The following is a 25,800-nucleotide window of genomic DNA, read 5'->3' as shown; positions in this document are numbered from 1 at the left end:
GATACTCTTCAGGTGCAATAATCTTCAACACCACCAGGTGGGGCTGCACCACAGACAATCCTACACCAATGCCCGTTTTTTAAAAATATCTATCAACTTGGAGACATACAAAAAAAAAAAAAAGTCAAAACACAGAATATAACTGTGGGAAAATATATGCACAGTTTATTGAGCGATGCAAATAGGAGAGACACACACACAAAAGAAAATCAAATCAATTATGCATTAGTTCAGAGCATGTTTGTTCTTGTTAGAAATCTAAATTAGTCGTGGACAAACACCTGCATGCAGGCTGTTACCAAACAGTTCATTTGAACATTTTTATTGGGGATAAAAAAAAGCAGAAAAAAGATCATTTGAGCCTTTTTCTACACCCAACAATAGTCACAAAAGGAAATGTATACATATAACAAAAGAAGACAGTGAACTCAGAAAAACGTCCAGTGACTTGCGTAGGAAAAATTAATACGTCATAAATAACACCTGCTGCTCATATTCATGGCTTTTTAAGACCTGCTTGGGCTCACGTTTGCTTTTGAAAATCATTTACAAATAACTGTACAAAATTGTTACCGGAACATTCTGTGAAAGGCCAGTTTCACAAAGGACAAATGAAACATATTTACACTTGGTTCAAATCACTGGAACATGTACAAAGAACAAAAGGCACCTCAACAAATGTCAGAACATTTAAATATGTGGTGGAAGTCCGTAGGGCTTGGGAAAACTTTGTCAGTCAATACAGAAGCAGGTGTGTTTGATCGTTTTGGCCAGTAAAACCAGTATCCAGTTGCTTTCACAGTACAGCACTATGTGCCTGCGGCTTAAAGTGTGGAGGAGAAGGTACAACAGGTTCAAATCGACAACCAACACCTTATTTTGAGAAGAAATTAGATGTAAATGGAGAAAAATAAGCTGTATGTTTAGACAACTACGGTTATAAGCTTCCACAGTGCATAAACTGTCTCCACATCTACTTATTAAATACACAGAATGTTAAATAAAAAACTTTGGTAATGGTACTTTGTCAATCACTCTTTTTTGTAGCGATACACCTAGAAAGTTGGCTGAAAGCTTGGTCGGCTTTGACCAATGACCAGCCAGATCAGTGAATACGCCACAACAGAAGCTACCAGGATATGCTAACAACACTATTTGCCGAGGAAGTCGTTAGAGGTGGAAGTCGTCTCACAATTGGCCATCCTTTGTATCAGCGTGATAACTATAATCAGGGGAAACAAAGATGTGAAGAACGTTAAAAATTTCTACAACGTGGTTTCATCTAGTGCTGCAAGAGAGGAGATAGCGGGAACGCTAATTGAGTTACAACAAAGTTGCAGTGGTTTATCCTTTCAAGCTTTTTAACTGCTCCCTGTTGCGGAAAATGCTGCATTTGGAAACTTTGGCAACCTCAGAGTTAACATCAGGACCTAGATTCTGTATAAATAACCATGGAAACAGCAGTGTCAGCTGTGTCTGATCACCAATATATGATGCTAATGCTGGTAGAAAATGTTAACTATGTAACCCTTTATTCGGACCTGGTTTGCAGCAATTTGTCCCGCACGCACGCACGCACGCACGCACGCACGCACACATGCGCACACACACACCCCCCCCCCCCACACACACACACACACACATAAAGTCCTTACTCCCATTATAAAGGATTAAACACTCATGGCAGAATACTGATTTCCTATTTTCTGGTCTTTAGAGAAATCCCTATCAACAGGTCCAAGCCATTTTTTTTAAAACTGATTTTGTAAATTAGCCCCAAAATTTTGATTGGTGCATCTCTACTTCTTCAGGGTCCTCTGATCCTGTCTTCATGGGGGCTGCCATTGGTGAAGAAACTCCAGCACAGAGTGTGTAGATGGTTTGATTTATGGCTCTCATGCACGCAGAAGTAACATTATCAGGTTCACAGTTCAGTGCGCAGTGTCTGGACATTATCTTCGACTCTCATTCGCACGTTTACAAGTTCACAAGAGATTTTGAGGCGGCGCCTCGCACGCGCGAGCCGTCACTTTAGGGAGTAGAGCAGTTCAGCTGTGTGGCAGAGAGACAGCGGGTGAGCTGTGGAAAAGTACTGACAGCACAGCCAGTCCTCCAGCTCCGCGTTCCTCTCTGGCTCCAGCGAGCGCTCGGCGAACTTCATCATCAGCAGGGCCCGTTTCACGTCCAGCCAGTTGAGCAGGCCTTCGTTTCGGGAACCGTCAACAAAGCCCCCGCCTCGCCTGTGCCGCTCCCACTGCTGCTCCATCAGGTCTTTCCGGGGGCCCCAGAGCAGGCTCTGTAGGATCCGCTTGGCCTCCTGGATGTGGATGCGCTTGATGGGGTCGGGTTGCAGGAGGAGCTGTGCGAGCCTCTGGAGGCCCGAGGAGTAGATGGACAGAGGGGGCACAGGAGGCAAGTCTTCGCAGCGGTAGTCCTGTTCCCTCAGCGCTGGACTCACCTCAAACGGGTTGGGCAGGTGGAGAAGCTCGTAGATCAAGATGCCAGCCTGGAACTCGTCAAATTTACGATACTGAGCAGCAGAGACGATCTCGGGCGCCAGTCTGGCGTGGTCGCGCTTGACGCGGGGGTCCCCGTTCGTCGAAGCGGCGTCCTCCGAGGAGCGCCGCTTGGCCTTGGCAAAGTTGCTGATGAGGAGACGGGGGAGGTGGCGCTGAACGTCTCCAGCAGCTGCACCGTTGCAGGCACTGCCGTCAGCGGCGCTCTGCTGAGTTAGGTGGGCGGGCCTTTGCTGGTGAGGGATCAACAGCAGGTTTTCTAAACACAGGTCACGGTGTGTGACCCCGTGCTCCTTCAGGTGCTCAAGGCCATTGCAGAGTTGCAGAAGCAGGAAGCAAACGCGGCGCTCGTAGACCTCAGGCTGAGTCTTATGGAATGCCTCCCACTCCCGAACGAAGTCGGCGGTGGTCTGATGGGGAATCTCAGGCGTGATGACCACCACTCTCTCTTGCTCTGCCTGCTGACCTGGAGCAGACGCTGCGCACTGGGGCGATGGAGGAGCCGGCGCGGCAGGCAGAGAGACTTCATTTGAAGGCAGCATGCTCTGAGGAACACAGGCGAGGAAGTGACCACAATCCTGCTGGATGTTAAAGTGAGGAGGGATGCTCTGTTGCACCGTCAGGCCGTAGAGATGACCCTGTTTGGCATCATTGGATGAACTCTTACAGATCTGTGGAGTAAGCGACACAAGGCGGAAGTGAGAAAGGACAAAGATGGATTGGATGTAAAAAGGTAAAAGTATGTTCTTGATAATAATAAAAAAAATGTATTAATGGAAATAGCATCCCTCCACCCCCGTTTTTGATATATATATATATATATATATATATATATATATATATACACGCACAATATTTTGATTGCTGTAGGTCACCTTTGAAGTCTTTCATTGTCTATTCCTGCTTATCTTTGCAGGATCACGAGGGATGGGGACTGCAGTCTACAATCATTGGTTGAGACCCTGGACGGTTTGCTGGTCTTCACTCTGTACCTCGAGAGCTACCCTCCTGCGACTTTTAGATGCATCCTCACTCCAACAGACCAGGATCAGCTCTGAACAAGCCTTTCATTTGATTCAGGTGTGTTGGAGCAGGGAAATGTCTAAAAGTTGCAGGACGGTGGCTCTCGAGGACTGGACTTGAATTTCTTTGTTCATAATAATCTGCTCCTTTGTAAATAATCGTTCAGTGCAAACATGATGGTGGTCATGGTGCAGAAACCACAGCAATGTTTTTGAGATCGGAGTTGTTGACTAAAGTCTGCTTCGGTCTTTGCTGCCGCAGACCACCCATTAGCTTGAATCTCATTTTTTTTTCCTTTATAGGCAAGTTATTAACTGCTTTCATTTTTTAAAAGGAAACTTCAAAAAAAAAAAAAAAGAAATCCCGGACCTTTAAGTATTGTAAAAGACTGTCATGGGAAACACTCAACACCACAAAAAAAAAACCTTCTCATAAAATCTTAACAATGTTTTTATTGTGGCTATGGTTGGATTGCTAATCTCTCCTAAAAACATTTATTGGGAACAGATTTTAAGAATCAACATGTCTGAAACATAAAAATAATTAAACACCACAGACAGCCTATTAAACACAAAGTGGCTGCAGAAATATATATCATCAGCAGTTCTGAAGGATGCTCTCATGCTGCATTGTATGTGTTTGTGTGTGTGTGATAGAGGGTTAGCCTTGACAACAGTGGTTTGTCTGACTGTAAATCCTTCCTGGAATGTAAAGATTAATTGTGGCTGGAGATATTAAGCAACAGTCTGGGAGGCTAGTCTGTGGTGTAACGCATGCAGCACAAAGAGCTGCTGCTTTGTACAGCAATAAAGACTCGAGCACAAAGATCAGTGAGACTGAATCCACGCCCTGCTCGCCGCTTGTTTACTTTCTGGGGTCTGAAGGTTTGAACAGCATCGGAGACCATCCCATCTGTAGACCAACAACACTGCAACCACATGTTTTTCATTTCTACAGCTTTTCTTTAAACTTTCAAACCGTTTTATAACATTCACACCCACTAGACAATTGCTAAAGTAACAGGAGTGAACAGGCTCGACACAGCAATTGAACGTCTAATGCTTCCTTCATTGTTCTCTGTTTTAACTTCCTGTAATCCTGTCAAAAATGGTCAATAGTCTTTGAATTCACATCAAAGACTATTGATGTGGATAAAAAAAAGGGATTATAATTTTTTTATTTTTTATTTTCTCCCTACTTTAAAGCTTCTCCTATTGCTACATCAGACTGTGAGAACAGATCGTGCATTTCCTCAGAAGCATTCAATGATGATACAGATATTGCTGCTGAGACAAAGCTGCGTTTTACTCCGATTTATTGTGCTTATATACATTTCTCGCCAGAGCAGCAGGAGGGAAGCTTAGTCTTCAAACTCCCCGATGTTTTTTTTTTTTTTTTTCAGTTGGATGTGTCCAGGAAACCTTCAAAGGGTGACTTGAAGGTTTCTGGTATCCTGATCAGATACCAGAAACACCTCGTCTTTCTGGCATCATCTGACTCCTTTTAAAACATTAACAAAAACATTAACTCTACTGCAGGCTGACCCAGGATGATGGAGCTCTTAACCCCAAGCAAACATCGATCCTGATGCTGTGGTTTGTTTCAAAACCCAAAGCGGTAGTGAAAGGACTTTGTTCAGTTAGTGGTTACTTGGAGTTTTGCTACAGTGCAGACTGAACACCAGATCGTGGACAAACAGTACTGATCCAGATCACTAACTCCCTCTGCTGCTGGGTGTTAAAACATCTAACTTTCACACCTGAATTAGGGCATCAAAGAAACCTTTTTTTTTTTTTTTTTTTTTTTTAGCAAGTTCTCTTTAATTCTGGTGCTAAAAAAAGTTTGAAAACTTCTGCATTAAGTTACTAATTTAGTAAAACTTTTCGAGGTGTAGCAAAAACGGAAATTTAAGAAGATTTTTAAAAATTGCACTGAGGCGAAACTCGCAAATTACAGGTGATAAGACTTTTTCACTTTTGATACAATATCAAAATTGCAGCTCTCACTATTGGCCAATACCAATATTGACTCAATACGATACCAGTATGGATCATATGCAATTGTGTTACTTATTTTGTAGCGTAGAGTGTTAGAAACGCCTTGATCACGTGACAGTACTCAAACAGAAAACAATAGTCAACAACAATAGGTAATAGTACAACTAACCCATTTATTATTATCCAATGGATCTGCATGCAAGATATAAGCACTGCAGAAGAGAAATGCTGGGGAAGACTAAATGCTGGAGCGGAGAGCTTTTGTGCTTATATCGGAGATTTTGGATGCATGATCCAATACTCCTTTTTTTGGTTGACATCGGACCAATTTCCAATATCAATATCGAATCGGGACACCCCCAATGCGAACTATGTCCTGAGGGCTCTGTAATGAAATAAAACTGTTTTTCATTGCAAATTCTCAGACAGCTCACTAGCTGTTCAGTTGTCAGTTGAACCAAGAGTATAAGTGTAACACTATTTTGTTTCAGTATCCAAGGATTACCTTCACAGCGTAGGAGTTCCTGGGGTCCAAGGCGCAGGCAGCAGAGTAGTACACAGCATCTCCTGCGTTGCAGCTCGGCTTGTTGGAAGTAAGCCTGAATAGCGACCAGTTGCTCTCGTCAAACCTAAGCGGATTCTTCTGGGAGCGAGTAAAGTGATCTTCACATTTCAGGGCCAAGCGTCGTAGGGACTCCGCATATAGGCCGCCCAGTTTGGAGTACACCCCTTCCCTGCTGTCGATGTTGCTCAGAAGAGTCTGGAGCTGCATGCTCGAGCCGAGGTTTGGCGCCGAGCCGGCTTCCGAGGCCGAAAAGGGCGCGCTAAGCTGTGGCGAGGACAAGCAGGTGATGCTGGTTCGGCAGTGCACGCCTAACCGCCCCTGGGTCTTTTGCTGCTCATCCAGAGTGCGGGACCTCGAGGGCCTAGCCAGAGGGAGGTGGCATTGCTCCAGGGACTCGTTGGAGGAGAAAACAGGCCGGGGGTCAACGGGGCTCGACGGCAGGCTGGTGCGGGAACCGGCATCAGAGGAGCGACACACGTTGCTCTCCGAGCCAGCGAACGGAAGGCGCGGGTAGGCTCGGATGAAGGATTTCCCATTGGCGGTGTCTGGAGCCGACACGGTGCGGTTGACCATTTTTTTCTCTGGCAGAGGAGGCGGCTGGGCGCTTAAGCTGCTGAAGGAGGACAAGTGAGGAGAACCAGGAGCTGATGCCACAGGAGTTCTGGGAAACGGCGAAGAACAAGACAGCCGAGTAGCATCTCGCGACCCTAAGGAAGAGAAAAATTTACATTAGTGGCTTCTGGTATGATCTCAGTCTGATTGAGTATTTTGTTTTTTATATTACCAAAAAAATTTTTGGAGTGTCTTTGCAATAAATAAAGAAAAAAGAATTACTTGTTCTCTCATACCATCCAGGAATAGCTTGTCAACCTAGAAAACAAGCTAAATTCTAAGTGTTATTCCTATTTCTTAGAAATAGAAATACTAGAGCCTAATCTGACTGATTCATACATTTCTTACTGTAAACATCGTTAGACCATCTAACCCCCTTATCTAACTGCTTAGCTATAAACACATACCTCGTTTCCTCAGAAGAGCTGGAAATTTCCACAACCTCTGATTCAAGTCAACACTCAAAACATCTTCCACCCGATTATGATCCATTCAATTCAATTAAAGGCTTTGCATTACACTTGAGCAGGCAGACGACAAGGTAATTGCGTTGTGCCGTCTTCAATAACTGCTTTCACAGTGAGGGGAGACGCATAAAGGCAGGGAAAAAAAAAGACATACTCTGTAGGATGTAGCCAAACCCTTTTTTCCCCCTCGTTATCAGAGTCCATAATTATCTCTTCAAACAGCATTGCACGGGAAGTTGCAGCAATTACAAGCGTCTGAGAGCCACAGAGGTTTAAAGCCGATACGCCAAGGACAAATGTCACTCACTCTGCGAGCCACGTCACATGTTTGAAGACTTTAGAAAACTCAAACACACCCAGTCATAACAAAATAAGGAAGGCAAGAGATAAGTGGGCAAACATAACCTTAAACCAAACCATCTCCTCTTTTGGTGGGCTGAATGTGAGGGAGCAGCGGTGCAACTAACCCCTACAAACACGAGACAAGGCTCTGGATTCTCTGTGCACGTCCCTGTTGGAGTAAATCTTCTTGACTGGACGTGATTTGTTGTGACCGACTTACCGGTGTCAGCTGTCAGGTTGTCAGTGGACGCAGCTGGTAGGCTAATGCTGCCCAGGCTCCGTACAGTCGACTCGGGGCTCTCTGCTGACCCTCGCTGGCTGCTGCAGTTCAACTCCACAGTGCTGCCGCTCATCTTACCACTCACCCTGTAAGAGACAACGTAGCAAATTAAAGTAACAAGAGGGGGAAAAAAAAATTGTGTGAACTAATTTCAAAATGATTGGTGAGGGGAAACTGTCAGCAAGGACAACCACTGTATTTGCACTTTTGCTGCAGAAATAGTAATGTTTTGATGTGACCGTTTGTAAATGTGGAACTGATTCACTTCCTCTTGGCTGTTTTGTTTTTTTCTCAATCTGTTTTGGTGCTGATAAATCTAGGCGAAAGAGTACATTTGTTTTTACTTTAAATGATCAGGAGGAGTTCCACTTCCTCACAGTGAGGTAGACTTCTTTGTTCGGAGCTGATTTATTGCTGAAACAGAAAGATCCTCATGAATATGTTGCTTACAAACTTATAAAAGCTGCAGCGTGTGACTAGTCGAAGCTCTGGAACTTCTGCTGAACTCTAACCACTGTGGCCACAAGTAGATTTAAAAACAAAAAGTGATGCTTACAATGTCCTGACATTCTAAACATGAAGCACCTCATTGCATGAGAAAAAGGAAAGGCAATTTCACAATGAATTAAAAGAAACACAAGCAAAAAGGCTTAGATATACCAGAGTAAAAGTGGCTCAATGCTATTGCAAATATTTTATAGATTTTTGTTAGTGAAAAAACAAACAATCAAAAAAAAAAAAACAGAAAGCCAGTCACATTTTTCCTTCTTCACGAAGAAGATAGCAGCTGTGGCTACTCTGTAGCTTGCCACCATCAGCGTGTGGATGGGTGTGCGTGAATGAAGCACTAAGTACAAGCCATTTACCATTTACTTTGCACACAAAATACCCATTAAAAAAAACACTGGTTTGTAACTGTTCTGTGACAAAATGTGGGAAAACATTCAACCTTGTAGGTACAGAGATTTCGTTTCATAATCCTAAGTGTGACATGAAACACGACCCAACATTAAGACTTATTCCTTTTCATATTTGAAGGAAAAGCATTTCCTTCCTCCTTTTTACTTCCTGACTGACATGATGGCCTCTCACAATGCCAACGAAAAGGCTCCATGAGCAGAGTTTTAATCCAGAAGCTGACCAATTAGGTCGACTGACAGCCATTCACTTGTCTCATTATACACCTAAATGGCTCGGAGGGGTGGAGGGCTAGAACCCGTTCCTCTCCCTTATCATAATCGTTCCTCTCTGTCATTTCAAAATGACTCCTCCACGACTTCAGTTCCTACATAAATCAGCAGAACAAACAGAAGAGGAGGACAGGAGGAGCTGAGTGCAGTGGGGGAGACAAATGGTGAGGGTATTCGCTCAGTGGTCAGTGCGCTAGCTAGAGGATCCGCTGTCATTTTGCAGACAAAAGAGGTGTGATGAAAGGCAGGGGAAGTGCTGAGGCACGGGGACAAATGGTAATGAATGTACGGATTGCAAGTCCATGAGTGTGTGTCTGCATTTGTCTCTCAAGTTGAGCAAATTTGCATTCAAAACATGCATACAAAAAAAATAAAAAATTGTCATTCTTTGCACGCGTTTCAACAACATGGCAAAGATTGAGACGTATTCTCAAAACGTTGCAGTTTGCCAGTGGATTTCACGTTCATTCCCACGAGTGGAATGCTCACTTTTAGCCTAAACATCCTGGTTGCCCGTTTCCTCTCCGTAGATTTAATCATCCTTCCTGCCGGGCATGAAGCACTGTGATAAACTTGTCAAGCGAGGTGTCTCCGCTTATCAACCCAGAAGCCACACAGACTCTAAATATCAACAGATACCCTTACGGTGCATGGCAGCCTCCGACTGTTTACACACACAGAGTCCTGACGTTGTCTTTAAAAAAAGCAGGGCAACAGGAGGCCGCCTGACTTTAAAAACAGACCGGAGTGGAGTTACATGCAGCTGGCTGCAGATAGCCCTCTGGGCTAAAGGAGACACAGACGAAAAGCTGCAGCCATGGTGTTGTTGTGACTCACTCAACTGGTTTCACTTCCTGTATTGAAATTAGAGGCCCGTGTTTGTGGTAAAACAAATGACGTGACACCATCAAAGAAGCACGTTTCTCACATTTGGTAAAGTGTGCAAAAGTTCAGCAACTCACCAGCTATTAATACACAAATTGCCTGCATGATATGTTGAATTGACTTTGCATGGCAATGACATATCCAGTCTGATGGATGGACCATGATACTAAAGACCATTGAGAGTTGGAAGCACATTTGCACCAAATGTGGATTTGTCGCATCATCGTTGAATCGTTTTTCTAATATCCCGCCATCCCCTAACAAACGGTAATTAACCAAAGATTTTATATTGGAATAATAATCTCAAATAAATGTATATACAGAAGAGATTTGTATGAGCTATCCAAGGGCTGGCTTGAGATTCTCAAAGTAAAAATATAATGATTTCAGGGAACAACAATAGTAAGACAAAAACGTAAGGTAAAAAATGTAGAGCGTGATCTGATTGCTTTCAATTAAAAATACAAACACAGCTGCAAAAGAAGAGCTGTTATAATAATGTATCATCGCCCAAGATAGAATCAAAAGTACAAATGAAGGACAATGAAAAAAAATAAAAGGTTTGGTGAATTCTAACATTGCTTTCCCTGCACCGCTGTGGTTGAGGTTTCGGCTCGACAGTTTGAAGTAAAGGTAGGCAGAAACAAAAATTACCATACGAGGCAAAGTGTTGCTTCTGCAATGATACTTAAGCACCAAGATTGTTCTGTTCAAATGCTTAATCAGTATTAAAGCTTTGTTTTTGCTCTGCTATCAATTTTAATCCTGAATTACACAGTTTATCATCTTCCATGTTGGATTACGTTTTACCCTTGTTGTGGAATTCCCGTAGATTACAAAATGGTCCACAGAAGAAAGAAACCGATTGTTCCTTTGCTTTGACTGTAGTAGAGTCACCGTGGCTATCTAGTCATATAAACCAAAGACCCATTAATGTTTGACACAAATCCATGTTATCTTTTGTACAAGGCTCCAGTCTGGCTTGTTATCGCCCCCTCAGTCAGACGTCTACTTCTTAACTGCACTCTAAGACTTTTCTGTACATTTTCCTTTTGTCACTTCTCATCCATAAGAGCAAAAGTACATATTTTACCTTTCAGGTTTTCTCCGAACTTACAGCTACCTTAACACCCGTGCAGGTTGTGAAAACAAAAGTCAAGTTCTGCTTTGGTAACCAAGCTGTTTGATAAAGGTGTGAAAATGCAGACGCTTCTGAAAAAAAAAGTGGTTTAGTGTAAAGTTTTTTTTTTTTTTTTTTAAAGCCAATAACTGAACCACAGGAACATCACCATTTCCCATCATGAGACTGCTCATAAAAAAGTCCTGTAAATTTCCATCCACAACTGTAAAACATAAGAAGGAAAAAAAAAAAAATCAGCTATCAGGTGCTTACCTCATGCTGCCGAAGCAGAGGTCCTTGCCGGGTCGGCAGGCACACAAATTTGGCCCCTGGATCAGACTGGTGGCTCTCTAAAGCCCTGTCATGTGTAGTAACACAACCCTGGTTCCACGCGAGTCATGAGGATATTTAAAGTGTCTCAGCAGGAAAAAGCAACTGCGTCCGTTAGATGTGTGGAATATAAGCACTTGTTTCTTATATTTAGCATTCCCTTGTTCAGCTCCACCAGTGTGGAGTAAACTCTAAGTGTGTCCGGAATCAACAAAATGCTATCTGTTGTGCTGCAGATAAAAAATAAAACATGTCAGGGTGGCTCTGTGAAGGGAGGGGCAGAGCATCTTGGAACATGTGTTTACCGAGTAGGAAGCAGCTCAAACCCGAGTCCAACTCAAGTGGACTTGAATCAGGGAGGCTGGTCTATAAATTCTACTTCTACTGGTTGTAAGCGATAGCCAAGCAGGAACAGTTTGGGAGCTGCCAGGGGCAACAATCTGCTCGCTTAAGCCCCGCCTCTTGGCAGCAATCAATGGCCAGCTGACACACCTTCTTAGTTTTGAAGACTACTTAGGACAGAGGGCACAGGTACAAACACAGTCGTCTCAGTCTGACGGACTACGCAGCACGGTGCCGGATATAATAGATAAAAAAAAGACGACGATGTGCCATTTGCAACCATGATAAAACACTCTGGGAGGCAGATTCTTCAAGCCATCTGTGGCTTTTAAATGATTCAGGGAATCAAAATGTTCTCTCACAAGAGAGAATGTACATGTGACTTTGGGTGGTGGTCAAGATTTTCCATTCATTAAACAAATATTAATGCAACTTCTGCCGATACAAATCTGCAAAAAATAATTTAAAAAGTCAAAAATTATATCCTATGACATATTGTTCTGATAAACACCAAACTAAAGGCTGAATATCATTTCGATGTCCTAAGGCCTTTCTCAGTCCTCTCTGTTTGTCTTGGCATTTAATTCAGGTAGGGGGTTAGATATCCCACTGAGAAATGGACGCTCCTTCAAGAAGCTGGTGCATCATCTGTTCTCAGTTTGCTATGTAAATGTGGTCAACTATTTATGAATCCTGCAGACTTATAAATCAAAATGTTTCATGCTTCTCAAAAATGTAACACAAGATGTATCCAAGTGAAAAATCTATGCAATTTATTTGATTTAAAAAAGCATTTAGATCTTATATAATACGTTGCCAATATGCTCACCAAATTTATAAAATTACAAAATGGTAGAGAACAAGAAGAAAACTTCAAATATACTTAAACGATGTTAATAATTAGAGAGACTTTATGAATGTCAATATCTCAAAATTGAATGTACTTAGTATAATAACATTTTATGTTAGGGTAATGCATCTATTATCAGACACATTAAATAAATTGCAGTGCCTTTTTGCATTTTGGATCTTGTGACAGTTTATTTATAGATTTTTTTGTTTGTTTTACTTGGGGGCTGGGAACTGAAGAAAATATCAATTATATTGGTGTGCATCAAGCTACATAATGTAAAAGTTGTGACTATTAAATATTTCAAATTGAAATATTTAAATAGTTTTTTTTTCTGCTGACCAACAATAATCAAGAATGATATCAAATGTATACTGGAAATCATAATGGATATTGAAACACTGAGATATAAAATAACCCAAAATACACTCCACAATCACTTTATTTGACAAAGCTGCTCAATTGCTTGTGGCAGCAACTCATGCATTTTGATACTTAGTGGTGAAGATGGGCTGCTGAAGTTAAAATCAAGCACCGGATTGAGGAAGGTGGCACATTTAAGTCACTTTGAATATAGCATTAGGCAGGTCTGTACATTTCAGAAACTGCTGACCAGGTGGGATCCAGTCATTTCTCTGGGTAAATAGAAAATGATCAAAAAACGAGAGAAAATACTCAGCGAGAGGCAGTCGAGTGTGCAAAAATACCTTTGATTTCAAAGGTTGTTACACTCAAGGTTGGCAGAAAAGCACTTCTGAAAGCACATGTTGAACCCTAATGCAGATTGGTGGGAGGTTTTATGCCCTCTGTCATAAAGCTCAAATGATCTCAAACTGGGTTCTTGAACATCTTGAGGAGTTCCCTATACTTCAGCTTCACCAATCACCAGACCTCAATCGAAAAGAGCCCCACTGAGGTGTGTTGGAACAAAAGATTTGTATCATGGCTGATCCCACAAACCTGCAGCAACCATGTATTCCCATGATGCCGAGATGGGACCAAACGCTCTAAAAAAAATGTTTCCAACACCTTGTTGAGTCTATGATAAAGCAGTTCATGAAATTCAGAGAGGCTAGTAGTGTAATGGCAACATTTCCTATTAATTTGGATCAACTTGAGGCCTTTTGTAATTGCTGCTTTAAAGGTCAAAATGATATTCCCCTCAGCCCTCCCTATACTCCACAGAACATGATCAGTCATTTTTGACAATGGCAGACATTTGGTGTGTCTGATTCAAGTGGACAAAATGTATCATTAAAAGAAAGTTGGTCGGAGTTGAGTTACACCTCATCTTCACCAGCCCAGACAAAGAAAAGTCTATTTTAGGGGAATCATCTGATCCTCTTTTAAACACCAAACCGAGGGCCCCTTCTCTTTTTCTGCCGTGGATTGCTGACTCAGACTGCAGAATGTATTCTTATCCACATGGTAACTGGGCAAAATTACAAACGTTAAGTGGAAAAAAAACAAAACAAAAAAAAATAAAATACAGATGTTTACTTCACGAACATGAAGTATGGCTACAGTGCAAATATGTTGGTTAATATTGAAAGGCTGCAAACAAATGTTTAAAAATAAAATAAAAGCTGTGTCTGTGTGTGATGAGCAACAACAACAAAAAAGAAAGAATAAAAAGCCAGTTTATTTGACAATGAGACTTATTGTTCGGAAGCCAAAACAGTTTATAGCAACATGACACAGCAGTGGACTATCCACCAGGCCCATTTTGTGCATTAATTAGAACTGAAGAAGTCACAATACCAGTAGGAACAGAACAAGGCATGCATTGAGGATTATGCCCCAATGGTTTGAATGATCACACAGCGTCAGAATGGAGGCCAATTCAAGGCTGAATAATGATGCTATGAAAGGAGAAGGCACTGGAGGTTTCACATGGAGATGACTGCAGTAAGGTGCATTTAAATGCAAGAAGTGAGCATGTGCACTGCAGCAGCAATGCAGCTATATATATGCCAGACACGGGAGCAAATCCCATATCTGAATTTAGACCTACTGCATGGGGAAAGTGCTAAATTATCTGCCGAGACCATTTTCTAGACTTGTGCATGCCATAGTGGAATAAAAATAGGCTCAAATAGGCAATGACATCCAAATTGTGTTTAAACAGCTAGTGGATTTTCGATAACGCCGCTGTCTGGATGTAAATAATAATTTAGACTCACTGCCGCTTAAGATGTCTGAGTTTTTAATGCAATTTGCCCTCCATGTGGATAAAGATTGTTTATACTGCAACAAAAGTTTGAGGAATGGAAAACCCAAATTTTCCTAAAAGTACAGATTATTTTCAGAGAATAAACATCTAAAATTGTACTTTAAACAGTGATGCCTCATTATCTTTATGGTTTTGACTCCATTCTGCCTCTGCTAACTTTGACTTGCCAATCAACATACTTCTTTTTTCAAAGTAAATCAGTTAATTATATTGCTTTTGGATTTACGAAATTTAATTAAAAAAAAAAAAAAGATGCCATGTTTGTGGGCATTCTAGTTTGAATGTTATCGACCCAGAGGATAAATCCAAACAAGAACTTTGTTATTCTTACCTGTGCAGCTTTTTAGGTGGGGGAGGTGGTGGGTTGAGGTCAAGGTTGGAAACTCCTTTGCCCCCTGCCAGCAGCTCTGTCGAGCCTCCATGCAACGGTTGCCTGGCCGGCATGCTCTCGCTATGCTTGCCCTCCTCCTCTGTGCTGGTGCCCTCGGTTTCCCGCTGACAGGCATCATTGTTGGAGGCAGCCGGGGGGGCCGTGCCTGGCTCTGTCGTCGGAGAGGGACTGCTGTGGGTCTTACAGTCATTGGCCTCCTTCCAGACAGCAGCACCATTGATGAGTCCCGTCCCCTGGGAGGTTGTTCCCAAACTAGTGGCAACTTGCTTCTTCTTCTCCATCCCTTTCCGGTCTTCCTCCTCCTCTTCTTCATCAATGCGGCAGTTCCAGCTGGGGCTGTGGTGGCTGGACTTGTGTGAGCGTTCGGATGTTGCGCACTGGTTGTCTGCGGGGCCCTTGAAGTGTCCTTCTCTTGCAGAGATGAGGAAGAGCATGGGGAGTTCTGGGAGCGGGATGGGGGAGGACAAAGATGCCGAGAGGCTAGATGTGCCGAGTTTAGGGAATTCGGGAAGGAGGATCGGAGAAGACATGGATGGTGAGAGGCTAGAGGTACCTAGTTTTGGGGAGCGAGAGCTTCTCTTGGGAGGAATGGGTGGGCTAGACTGGGGCTTTGGGTGCAGGTTAGGGGACAAAGAGGGTTCTCTGCCAAGAGAAGGTGCACTGTAGCTGGGACTGGGCCAACGAAAGGCAGGGCTACTGGGGTCTTTGCATGCTGTAGGGCTAAAGTGGCACTGGGTGCCGACACCTGAATCTGGGCTGCTTAGGAAAAAAGTTCTGTTGTTTTCCTCTGTGTGAGCAGCCATTACGGTGATGGTAGCACGTTGACTCTCTCCAGAACGTTCAGACTCCGAGGACTTGGATTGCTTAACCTGGTTTTGGGACTCAGGAGAGGAAGAAAGCAGTCCATTTGCTAGTGGCTTAGGCTTCCTCTTGGTGCTTTCAGCGTATATGGGTTCAGAGTCTTCCTGAACATTCGGAGAGCTTGAAGTTGACTCTGGACTACCTGTGGCTGATGGACTTTGGTGCATCCCTAGCCCGTTCTGTTGTTCTACTGATCCATCAGGCCCAGGAAGGGAATCAGTACTGCTGTGATAGGAAGAAGGAGAGTCTGAGAAGCTGTTCTGTTTAGACAGAGCAGAAATGGGACTGAGGGATGTTGGACTAATGTGATTTGTAGACTCCATGCTTGAAACTGAGGTGTAGGCAGTGGAAGTGCTGGGTATTTTTGTGCTGATGCCACTACTGCATAACGGGTTGTGATGAACTGTGGTGTGTTCAGAAGGAACACCGTCCACTGACAAAGAGATCTCCACTGTTGATTCATTGGACTCCCTAAAATTACTCCTTTCATTGTAAGTGCTCTTTGGCCCAATAGCTGGCGCATTATTCTGCTGCCAGCACGAGTCGCCATTGGCATTTTTCTTGAAACTCTTCGAACCTCTTCCTTCCTCCTGGCTGACATAAACATTACTAATGAAGAGAGAGTCTTTGGGCAGGATACTGGGGGACAAGGAGAGGCAGCTGTTGTAGTCAATCTTGGCATGAGGGCTTTGAAGACCCGCCTCTTTATGGGCCTTGTTGCAACCATTATTATCATCAATGTAGAGTGGTGACATGTTTTGGAGCTTCTTCAGACCCATTCGCTCACCTGGACTCTTTGGGTTGTCCTGCTACAAAAAAAAAAGAAAAAAGAGAGACCTCATTAAAAGCCAGGGAAAAAAAACGTCAGAAAGTTAGGTACAGGCAATCATTTAAGAAGCTCACCTGTTCTATGTTCATGTTCACATCTTTCGTCTCACTTGTGTCAAAGCTCATCATGGTGGGTTTGACAGCAATGGTCGGCTTGCTGTAGGGCAAAGGTGCAGTCACTGCACCCTCCTCATCACCTCCCAAGCTGCTCTTCAAACAAGCTGGCGGGATGCTGTCATCGGAGACGCGGCCAGTCTTGTGTGCACTGAGCGGGTGGAAGCAGTTCTTGCAAGAGCCGGGTTTCCACACGTGTTCTGCAAAGTCGCCACAGGCTGACATCTTCGGTTTGCTGAGAGTCGGATGTGGTCAGAGGAGGTGGCGAAGGAATCTTCCAGACAGAGGATCAGCTCTCATGGCTGGCTAGGAGGAACATCAGAAGATGGTAGAAGAAGGAAACATAATTAACCAATTTTTATTTTGAGTGCCAGAACAAACTATTTATCAGCTCATCCTTTACATTTTGCTGCTAATAATTTTACAAAACAGTCTAAATGTCAGGTTTAGAACAAAGAAAGAAATTCAGTGAAACCAAGCCAAGCGATAAGAACTTAAGGGTCATCCCAAGACGTAACTCAAGATGACCAAATATGTGCTCTGCTATATGTTCCCATGGCCTCCTAAATTAGAGGGCATGTGGTCTCCGTTCAAGCAAAAGGCTCGCCGAAGTGAGCCCAGCAACATGAAAGCCCTACAAAGAGTCCTCAGCAGCCCCCCGACAAGCAAGAAGAAGACAGAGGAGCCTCAAACATCCCAGAGGTCGGAATGTCAGGAATGTCTAAAGGCACAAGTCTCACCAGGGTGAATCTTACACCCAGAACAACTCCCTTCCCCCGCCAATGTGCAACAACACACACACCCACATCTCCAACTCCACATGCATCCTCCCTTGCTAACAAACAAAACTGAGACACACACACACGCCCCCTCCCTCTGACTGGTCATGTCCTGTTTGACTGGACTGACAGTGAGGCGAAGAACAACATTTCAGAGGGCTTGTCTCCTTGTACCTGGGGGTCTTTTAATAATCTTAACACAGTACAAGTACTTCCCAACAAGGTGCTACTGCAACTCATGCCAACATCAGCTCATTATTCAGATGCTGAATATTTGAGAAAGGGAGACAATAAGCAGAAGCCTTTCCGAAAGAAAGCTGTACAAATTTATTTAGTGCACATTTACGTAAAAAGCAATGCATATTAAAATAATACAGTTAAGTGTTTTGTGATTTTTAAAAAAAATTATATAATCTACTGCACCAGCAGAACAATCTTGAGATCTACTAATCCTATCGTAGTCATAAGGAGTTTCTCTGTTGGTAAAGATAATGCCCGTTTACATTTTCTTTGTTCTTTCTGACTGAGTCTGAGCAGGAAAGCACCCACGAGCTCACTGTTTGTTTAACCGTTCCTGCGACAACAGAGGAAGCAGAGCGTTGCCCAACATCTCGTGGCGTTGTCCACGAGTCATGTGATGAGATATAGAGACTCGCACCTTTTCAGAGCACCATCACAAAGAGCTGATAGACCTAGAGGGGATCCTGGACTTTACAATCTATTATGAGTTGTCTGAAATGCAGCCACACAAGACTAAGACTTTATCGAATGGTGTTCCTGCTGCTTGTTGACCGTGGTCAGCGGTTCTTCTTTGAACAAAGATAGACCCCTTATTCTACATTCCCCACACCTTCTCAAGCTCAAGGTCCAGCATTTCTCACTTCCTTGTATAAAGCACACACACACACACACACACAGGCAGAGAAAAGCAAAAATATCAGCCTTGCAGCAAGCCCTGACGGATAAAATAAATAAATAAATGTCTCGCTAGTATGTCAGGAGTCACTAGCTTGAGGGTGGATGTGGAATTTAAAGCTTTTGGTGCCACCTGAGGCAGACATCATGAACCTTGAAGTGATCGTCCTCATTCCTCATCAGGTTTTCAAGCCCTGCATTGTATGCATTGCTCTACGCTAAATGTATGCACTTTAAAAACAAGATGTGGCAAGTCAGGTGTCTTACAGCAACACTCTGAAACCAGGTAAAGTTACACCTTATCTAAATAATAAATCTGTCTGCACCAGAAGGCATGCATGCACTAGACTCTGGGGGTCATTTTTTGAGACTTACAGTCTATGTGATGCAGTGTCCAAGAAGCTTAATTGGACATCACACTCTCTGAAAAAAAACAACCCCGGAGTCTAGTCATTCATTCATGATCACAATAATTGGACGTCCATTTGTCTATGTTCCAGTCTGATAACCAGGTCACGGCAGTGTGTGTGCACACACTCACTTTGAACGGGCGCTGCATTCGTCACGCCTGCTCACCCACACAGCAGCCCCTTCATTCACCAAGAAAGGGGAGGGAGGGGGCGCGCAACCTGTTCTTCTGCTTATGGTCAGAGAGAGAGAGAGACGGGGGAGGGGGTGGGGGGTGTCCGCCAAAACTTCTCAAAAACTCCCAACTCTGAGCTATTTTTAATCTTTTCAGTATTTGACTAAACTTCTCTTAGGTATGCGACGAACACACTCCACGTGTTAAGTGGGTTGAGGCTCTGAAAAATTAGGTTTTGGATCAAATTGCTTTGTTCCAGTGAGTAAATTGGTAAAAGAGAAAATTGTTGATACGTTCCGCCCCCCTTTTATCTTTATGACATCAAATCAAAACACAGAACAAAGAGTGTGGTTCAGTAAGCCAGGTATGTTGGAGGAAACACACGAGCAGAAACAAATAAATGAATACATTTTTAGAAAAATGCAGCTGCAACATAATCGAGAGCTCAAGGTTATATTGTCTGCTGCCTGCTGCTTACCTGCTCGGACTTTCTCCTCCCTGGCAACACAAAAAGCTTTTTTTCCGTGAGGAAAAAAATAATAATAATAATAAAAATAAAAAGAGAGAAAACGTGTCCAATGATAAATGGTCCTTTGATTTTCCAGTGTCCTTACGGGTTTCCCTCCGGCTACAGAGCCGGGGTAGAGTGCGTTGCTACGGGCTGGTTTGTTCTCCTGCCCTGCATGCCTCTGCTGCTGCTGCTGCTGCTGCTGCCGCCGCTAATCTGTGCAGAGGTGAAATGCTGCTGGAGAACAGCTGAAGTCCTCTGCTGCAGCGTCAGGGGGAGAGCAGAAGAAGGTGGGAGGAGCTCCTTCAACCAGCCATGCAGTCTGGCAAGCGGCCACACTCACCGATCCTCGTTTAAACCTCCTGCGTTGCTTCGCTGTCATTAATGTTCGGCACGCAAACAGGTTTCTTAAAAGTATTTACAGACGGAAAATTATTTAGACTGTTGAAGAAATCTAATACCAACCATAATTCATCCGTTTAAGTTTTGTTTTTATTTCTAATGCAAAGCAAATCAATCTTGATCAGAGGGCTCTTTGAAGTGGGCAGAATTTGAAGTGGCCCTCTCTCCCCCGGGACTGCTCCTGTTTCTGGGTGACAGTGAGGGAGGGGGGTGGTGGTGGTGGGGGGAGGGGGGGGGACCTGCCACCGCTTCATAGCCAGTCTGGACCCCCTGCTGGTGTCCATTACGGTCAGTAAAAGGGAGAGGCAGAACTCGGGGAGGGACAGACACGGGAGAACCAGTCATCTGCAAAGATCAGCTATTTGACTTTGATTGTGTTTTCACATTCTACTATATACAAAGGACTGAGTGCCATGCAAAAGTATTTAATGCACCTTTTTTTTTTTGTCACTGAATTAAAATGCAATCACAGCTTCAAGTCTTTTTGAGGGTTTGTGTCTCCACCAACTTTGCACATCCAGAGTGAGATTTCTTTCCAATAGCTCTGGCTCAGACAGACAGGATGGAGAGCATCATTTTCCATTTTCTGGCTACAGATCCTCAGGTTGAATTAGGCCTAGACTTTGACAAGGCCGTTCAAGCAAACAAATGAGGTTTTGTATAAACCATTCTCTTGTTGCTCTGGATGTATGTTCAGGTGTTCAGGACTGCTGTGCTGCTGTAAGGCATCTAGCAGTTTTTCCTCCAGAATTGCCCTGTGTTTTGCCGCATCCATGTTGTCATCAGCTCTGCCTAACTCCCCTGGGTTCAGGATGACGTGCATTGCATGTTTTATGTCACACAGAGAGGCCACAAAGTTTAGCTTTATATGACCATAGCACATTCTTCTACATGTTTGCTGGCTTTTTCATGATCTTCCTGATTAACTGGATGCCAGACTCTTTCTATATTCAGATGACAGACTGAGCAATTCTCCAGGAGATGTTCAAAGCTCGGATACTGTTTTGTAACCCAAATCTGCTTTAAAACTCTATATAAGTTTGTCTTCCTTGGTGATCATAATACTGTTTTCTGAGTAAGCTTTCGAAACCCTTAGGGTTTGTTGGTGATAAAGCCTGAAAAAAAAAAAACTCTACCCATATGAATACTTTTACAAAGCACTATATGAAGATCCATTTTCATGATTTCGGATGGGTTAAAAGGGTTAGAAAAAGAAAAAAATACCATTCAGATCTCCTAAACCCTACAAAATCAAAGATCCCACGCAGTCTGCTTCCTTGCGTATGGTCCGATTCAACGCGGATGAATTGATTGGACACAGTAACGCCGTTTTCCTGGACCTCGACTAAAGATTTATAGCAGAGCTGAGACAATCAGCATAAGTAGCCCAACAGAGACTGGATCCAGGAAAAGTGCTAACCTTTACAAGACCACCTGTTGAATCTGGAGATGGCTGTAGTCCTCTCAAGAGGATTAGGGGCTTGTTGCGCTTCATCTATTTTTTGGCAAAGGAAAAGCTTGTCATAATTCTGCTAATGGGATGATTCAAGCAGCTCTTGCTTTGCAGATAAAAGGCAGGATGACTCCTGGAAAGCTTTTAGATGCATTTTGAAAGAAGACATAACTCCAAATGCAAAATTTCTTGCCTTTTCTTTTTTTGGGGGTGGGGAGAAAGGTGTGTGTGGGGGGGTCATTTTCTAATTTTATTGTTGGAAATATAAGTTTCTGATTTAGGTGGTGGATGGTGTCTGTGCTGAGAGAACCCCTGATCATCTATGTGTGTTTTCATTCTGTCAGGGTGGGTCTGTCAAATAAAACTGAAATGGTGTGTGCATATTATGAATAAACTAGGTTAAGGAGACTTTTACTCTAACTCTCATGTAGAGTTTTTTTTTTCATCAAGCAAATATGCATGAGAAAATCTAATTTGCAAACTGCTGCAGTGTACGCATAGTCCCTGCATGTTTTACATAGTTTTCCTAAATCGTCAGGAAACAAAAAAAAAAAAAAAAAAATGAGCCATGTAGCCTTTTGAGCTGCTCCTGCTCCTTGCTCCTAGCTCTTACCAAGCGAGCTAACACAAATGTCGCTGGCAACAAAAGCCTCTGCCAGGATGAGCACATTGATGATTTAGCAGTTTGTTTGCTGTGCTGCTGTGGGGTTGGACGTGAGGCCGAGAGGCAGACGGGGACAGGGTTAACCTCCCTGCAACATGAGGATGCTGTCTCGGAGGAGCCAATCACAAGCCGCGCTGGGCTCAGATACAGCATCAGGATGGTGAATGATGTGTCACATGTCTTTGTACTCCTCAAACATTACAGGTACTCAATGTAAAAATAATTTCATAGCAAAATAAATAATTAAATTCGTGATGGCCAGATCGTACTGATTCATACATTCAGGTTTTCTAGACAATCATTCTGCTCCTGGGTGACTGCTTTGCCAGCAGTCACCCTTCTCCTACCTGCTCCTTCTTCTTGTGAATTATTAAAAGGGGCAATCGTCTGAGATTAAATTCAGTCGGGAGATAAATGGGCTTAGATATAAACCTTGCAACGAAATGATGGGGCTTCACTTCATGACTGACGGCTCGACTGCTATCAGATAAAACCAGCAGTCATATTTATTATTTATGGAAGGGAGATTAAATGTGCAGGACACGACTAGCCCGGTGATGTTCCCCTGTTTTTAGTGGGACTTCTCGTGCACCTGTTTTACTGTGATATCTGAAACTATTCTGTCAGGAGAATTGCTGGGATTTTCCACTAAACTGTTCTGGTGAGCTCCTTGGGATAATAAACGTAGGATCTTCCCCTGAGCCACATGGGTTTTCTTTCTGTTTTCGTTTGCACCATCAATAGCAAAACCACAGTAACAGAATATATGCCTGTGGGTTTTTTTTTTTCACCACACAGTTGTGTCACACCATTTTGCCTCATTCTGGGTACAGCTGGGTACTTTCAGCCCTTCGTGGCTTTTGACATTCACAGGAATTGCTGTCCCTTGCAATACGCAACACTTTGTTTATGTGGCTTGCTTCTACGTAGGAAATATCTGAGTGCAAAAAACCATTTTATTTGTGTCCATTGCACTGATATATGCAGATTATAAGTTTGGCCAAAAACCTTTTTATTTTTTTTTTTTTAACCAAACTGAGCCATTTCAGTTCTGTCCTCAAAAACAGAAAGAGAGCGGAAAGCCTATGAACCTCTGTAAAAAAAAAAATTAAAATAAATAAAGGTCTCTAATAGAAACACGTTGCTTGGATATTTTGCTGCTTACTGGGGAGACACAAAAAGACGTAGTGAAAAACTCATCTCTGCTATGTGGATGAGCTCTATGGAAGCAAATGGGCAATCCAACAAAAATTGTCTTTTTGAAACAAAAAAAAAACTATTTTTGTACAAGATTAAGAAAGTGTTCCTAAAACTCGACTCAACGCAGAAGGTCTCCACAGCAAATGTATCAGTTTCCTTCATACCAAAAATGTCAGAAGGGAAAACAAACCATGACTCAGTTTATTTGAGCGTTTGTGTTTACAAGCCAAATCTTTGCATGACTTATCCCTTACCTTAAATTCACAGACTAATCATCTGTACGAGTCCAACAAGAAATTCAAGTTCTTAAATACTTTCAGGCTTTGTTTCATGAATTTACCTGACATAGAAACAATCATACAAAAATGAAGGGAGCGCCTTGTTAGATCAGTTTGTGATGTGGGTCACACAAATCTCTGCCCAGGGCCGTGTTAACGTGAAACATCCAAAGATCCCAGGACTGTAAAGTTATGACATGGCAAAGAAACTAAATGACCAGCACCCACATCAATTTTGTAGGTGGACAGTTTCGTTTACAAAGTCAAAAGGCATGGAAACCTTAATTTTGAATGGTCATTACTGTTTTTAACCATAGGACCTTTTTAAACTTACCAAACTCTTAGCCAAAGGGAAACTTTTGCCCTCTTTCTCTGTTTGTTTGGGCTAATTGAAAAACCAGGTACTGTGTTGCTCAGGTTTCGGCCTGAGTGTAACTTCCCCCTACTACAGGAGACCATAAAGGATTTCCTGCCACAACACCAAAAGGTCTTTGTTTGAGTTTGGCCCGCATGTTAAGAATACTCTTTAGTCATCGGAGACATTAGACTTTTAATTTGAAACCGTGTGCTTATCTCAGGTTCTCCTACGCTCTGTAAGCGCATGCACACATACGCACACAAAGAAGGGAAAAAAGTGAAACTTGAACATTTTCAACAGGTGTTTGAAATGAAAGATGAAAGAGCAGAGGAAGTGCTGTTTGCAGACAGTCTGTTTACTGCTGGTCGGAAACACTACAAAGAACGACAAGCACCGAACATTCAGCAGATCCCTCAGGACTCACTTTGGTCTCCCCAGGTTGTCCCTCTTAAAACCTGAGCATTCAAAGATAACCACCTCGTGAAACCATATGCCTCTGAGAGCCTGGCACCATGTACGCAGTTGTGTGTGTGTGTGTGCGCGTGTGCATGTGTGTGGGTTAGAGGGAGAGTGCTAGTCTGATGTAGAGGAGTTGGTGTGGTTAGGAATGCAAAGACAAAGCAGAACAGAGCCACACCTCACATAGAAAACACAGACCCACTCTATGATTTCCAGCCCCCTTTGTTGCCTCGGATGATGCAGTTTGTCAGCTGAGTCTCCATTTTTGCATTCCTGTACCTGTCCCTGCAGGTTTCACCTGTGATTATGAAACTCAGCGTAGGCTGACACATTTATGTTCTCCTTAGCATTCCTAGGGCACATCTTATGTAATGTTTACCTTGGTTAGTAATAATAATAATAATAATACAAGAAGCTTTTGATCATCACTTAATGGAAAACTTCAGTATCTTTGAAGGGAGGTTCTAGTGAAAGTTTAAAAGCAGTTAATATGTTAGCTGGCGTACGAAACTCTCTCTGTATTACCACCTGGTGTAAGTTAGTTGGTTCTTTAGGCTAGTCCAAAAGACTCCAATCTCAAAAAAGTTTATACAAATGCAATGTTGTGAACCTTTAAGTAACGTAAATAACTTTGTATATAAGTGAATAACTAAGTACTTTTTGCACTGAAAATAAAGGCAGTGTGCTACCAATGGTCTTCTTGTGTGAAATGTACTGAGAATTGAATATCAGAGAGTCAGATATAAAAATAAAGGAGTGCAAACAAAAAATAAATAAATAGAAGTTTAAGTGTGCTTTTATTTTAACACTGACTTGATTTTTTTTCTTTTTTTAGGTTATTCTAACCTAACCTATTTGCACATTTGTACTCATGGATTTAAACAACACATTTTTGCTTCAAATCCAAAGTGTACTAAAAGAAAATTCTCTACAGCAAACACTACATGCTCATTTACAGTGGCAGCTCTTCTGTGACCACAGTGCTAAATAAAAATCTCTGAAGTGGATGAGAAACAGAGTTTAATTTGTCTTTATAAAAAAAAAGACAATAATTCTCAAGCAATAACAAAACAACCTCATGACTCGTACACATAAAAAAAAGGTCTTGATTTTGTGGATCTGAAGTGTGTCATCGCAAAGCTCGTGTAGTAAAGGTGGAGTGTTTGTGGTCCAGAGATCCCACATTTATGCCCAGCTCATTTGGTCTCACGCTTGTCTTGGTTAAACTAAGTCTACATTTAGACTTTAATGGAAT

At 42.7% G+C, this 25,800-nt stretch overlaps 1 protein-coding gene across 3 annotated transcripts; it reads right to left on the bottom strand.

Moving 5' to 3' along the window:
* Window positions 1-1,605: 1,605 nt before the first annotated feature.
* On the bottom strand, window positions 1,606-20,092 carry prag1 (PEAK1 related, kinase-activating pseudokinase 1). Of its 3 annotated transcripts, none has more exons than XM_014999796.2 (6): window positions 19,702-20,092; window positions 16,908-17,252; window positions 15,084-16,810; window positions 7,743-7,888; window positions 6,042-6,808; window positions 1,606-3,187 (listed from the first exon to the last, which is right to left on the bottom strand). In XM_014999796.2, exons 2-6 carry the CDS (start codon window positions 17,169-17,171, stop codon window positions 2,027-2,029), a joined length of 4,065 nt encoding a protein of 1,354 aa, XP_014855282.2. In that variant the 5' UTR covers window positions 17,172-17,252; window positions 19,702-20,092; the 3' UTR covers window positions 1,606-2,026. The 3 variants fall into 3 exon arrangements, with proteins under 3 accessions (XP_014855282.2, XP_014855280.2, XP_014855281.2); XM_014999794.2 differs by having other exon boundaries at window positions 15,084-16,813; window positions 19,702-20,091; XM_014999795.2 differs by having other exon boundaries at window positions 15,084-16,813; window positions 16,908-17,248; window positions 19,702-20,091.
* Window positions 20,093-25,800: the final 5,708 nt, after the last annotated feature.

The sequence above is a fragment of the Poecilia mexicana genome, unplaced genomic scaffold (genome assembly GCF_051168715.1).
Source record: "Poecilia mexicana isolate PSO_F unplaced genomic scaffold, ASM5116871v1 scaffold_12, whole genome shotgun sequence".
Taxonomy (NCBI): domain Eukaryota; kingdom Metazoa; phylum Chordata; class Actinopteri; order Cyprinodontiformes; family Poeciliidae; genus Poecilia; species Poecilia mexicana.
Note: the sequence above shows the minus strand (reverse complement) of the source record. Positions and strands in the feature narration are given on the sequence as shown.

What these genes read in the sequence shown, in the direction of transcription:
- prag1 (XM_014999794.2), bottom strand. Translation starts at nt 17,171, where the DNA reads ATGTCAGCCTGTGGCGACTTTGCAGAACACGTGTGGAAACCCGGCTCT. An exon ending in CAACCTGACAGCTGACACCG is followed by an intron (nt 6,809 to 7,742) that starts GTAAGTCGGTCA and finishes TCTCTTCCTTAG; the next exon opens with GGTCGCGAGATGCTACTCGG. An exon ending in GGAACTCCTACGCTGTGAAG is followed by an intron (nt 3,188 to 6,041) that starts GTAATCCTTGGA and finishes CTTACTCCACAG; the next exon opens with ATCTGTAAGAGTTCATCCAA.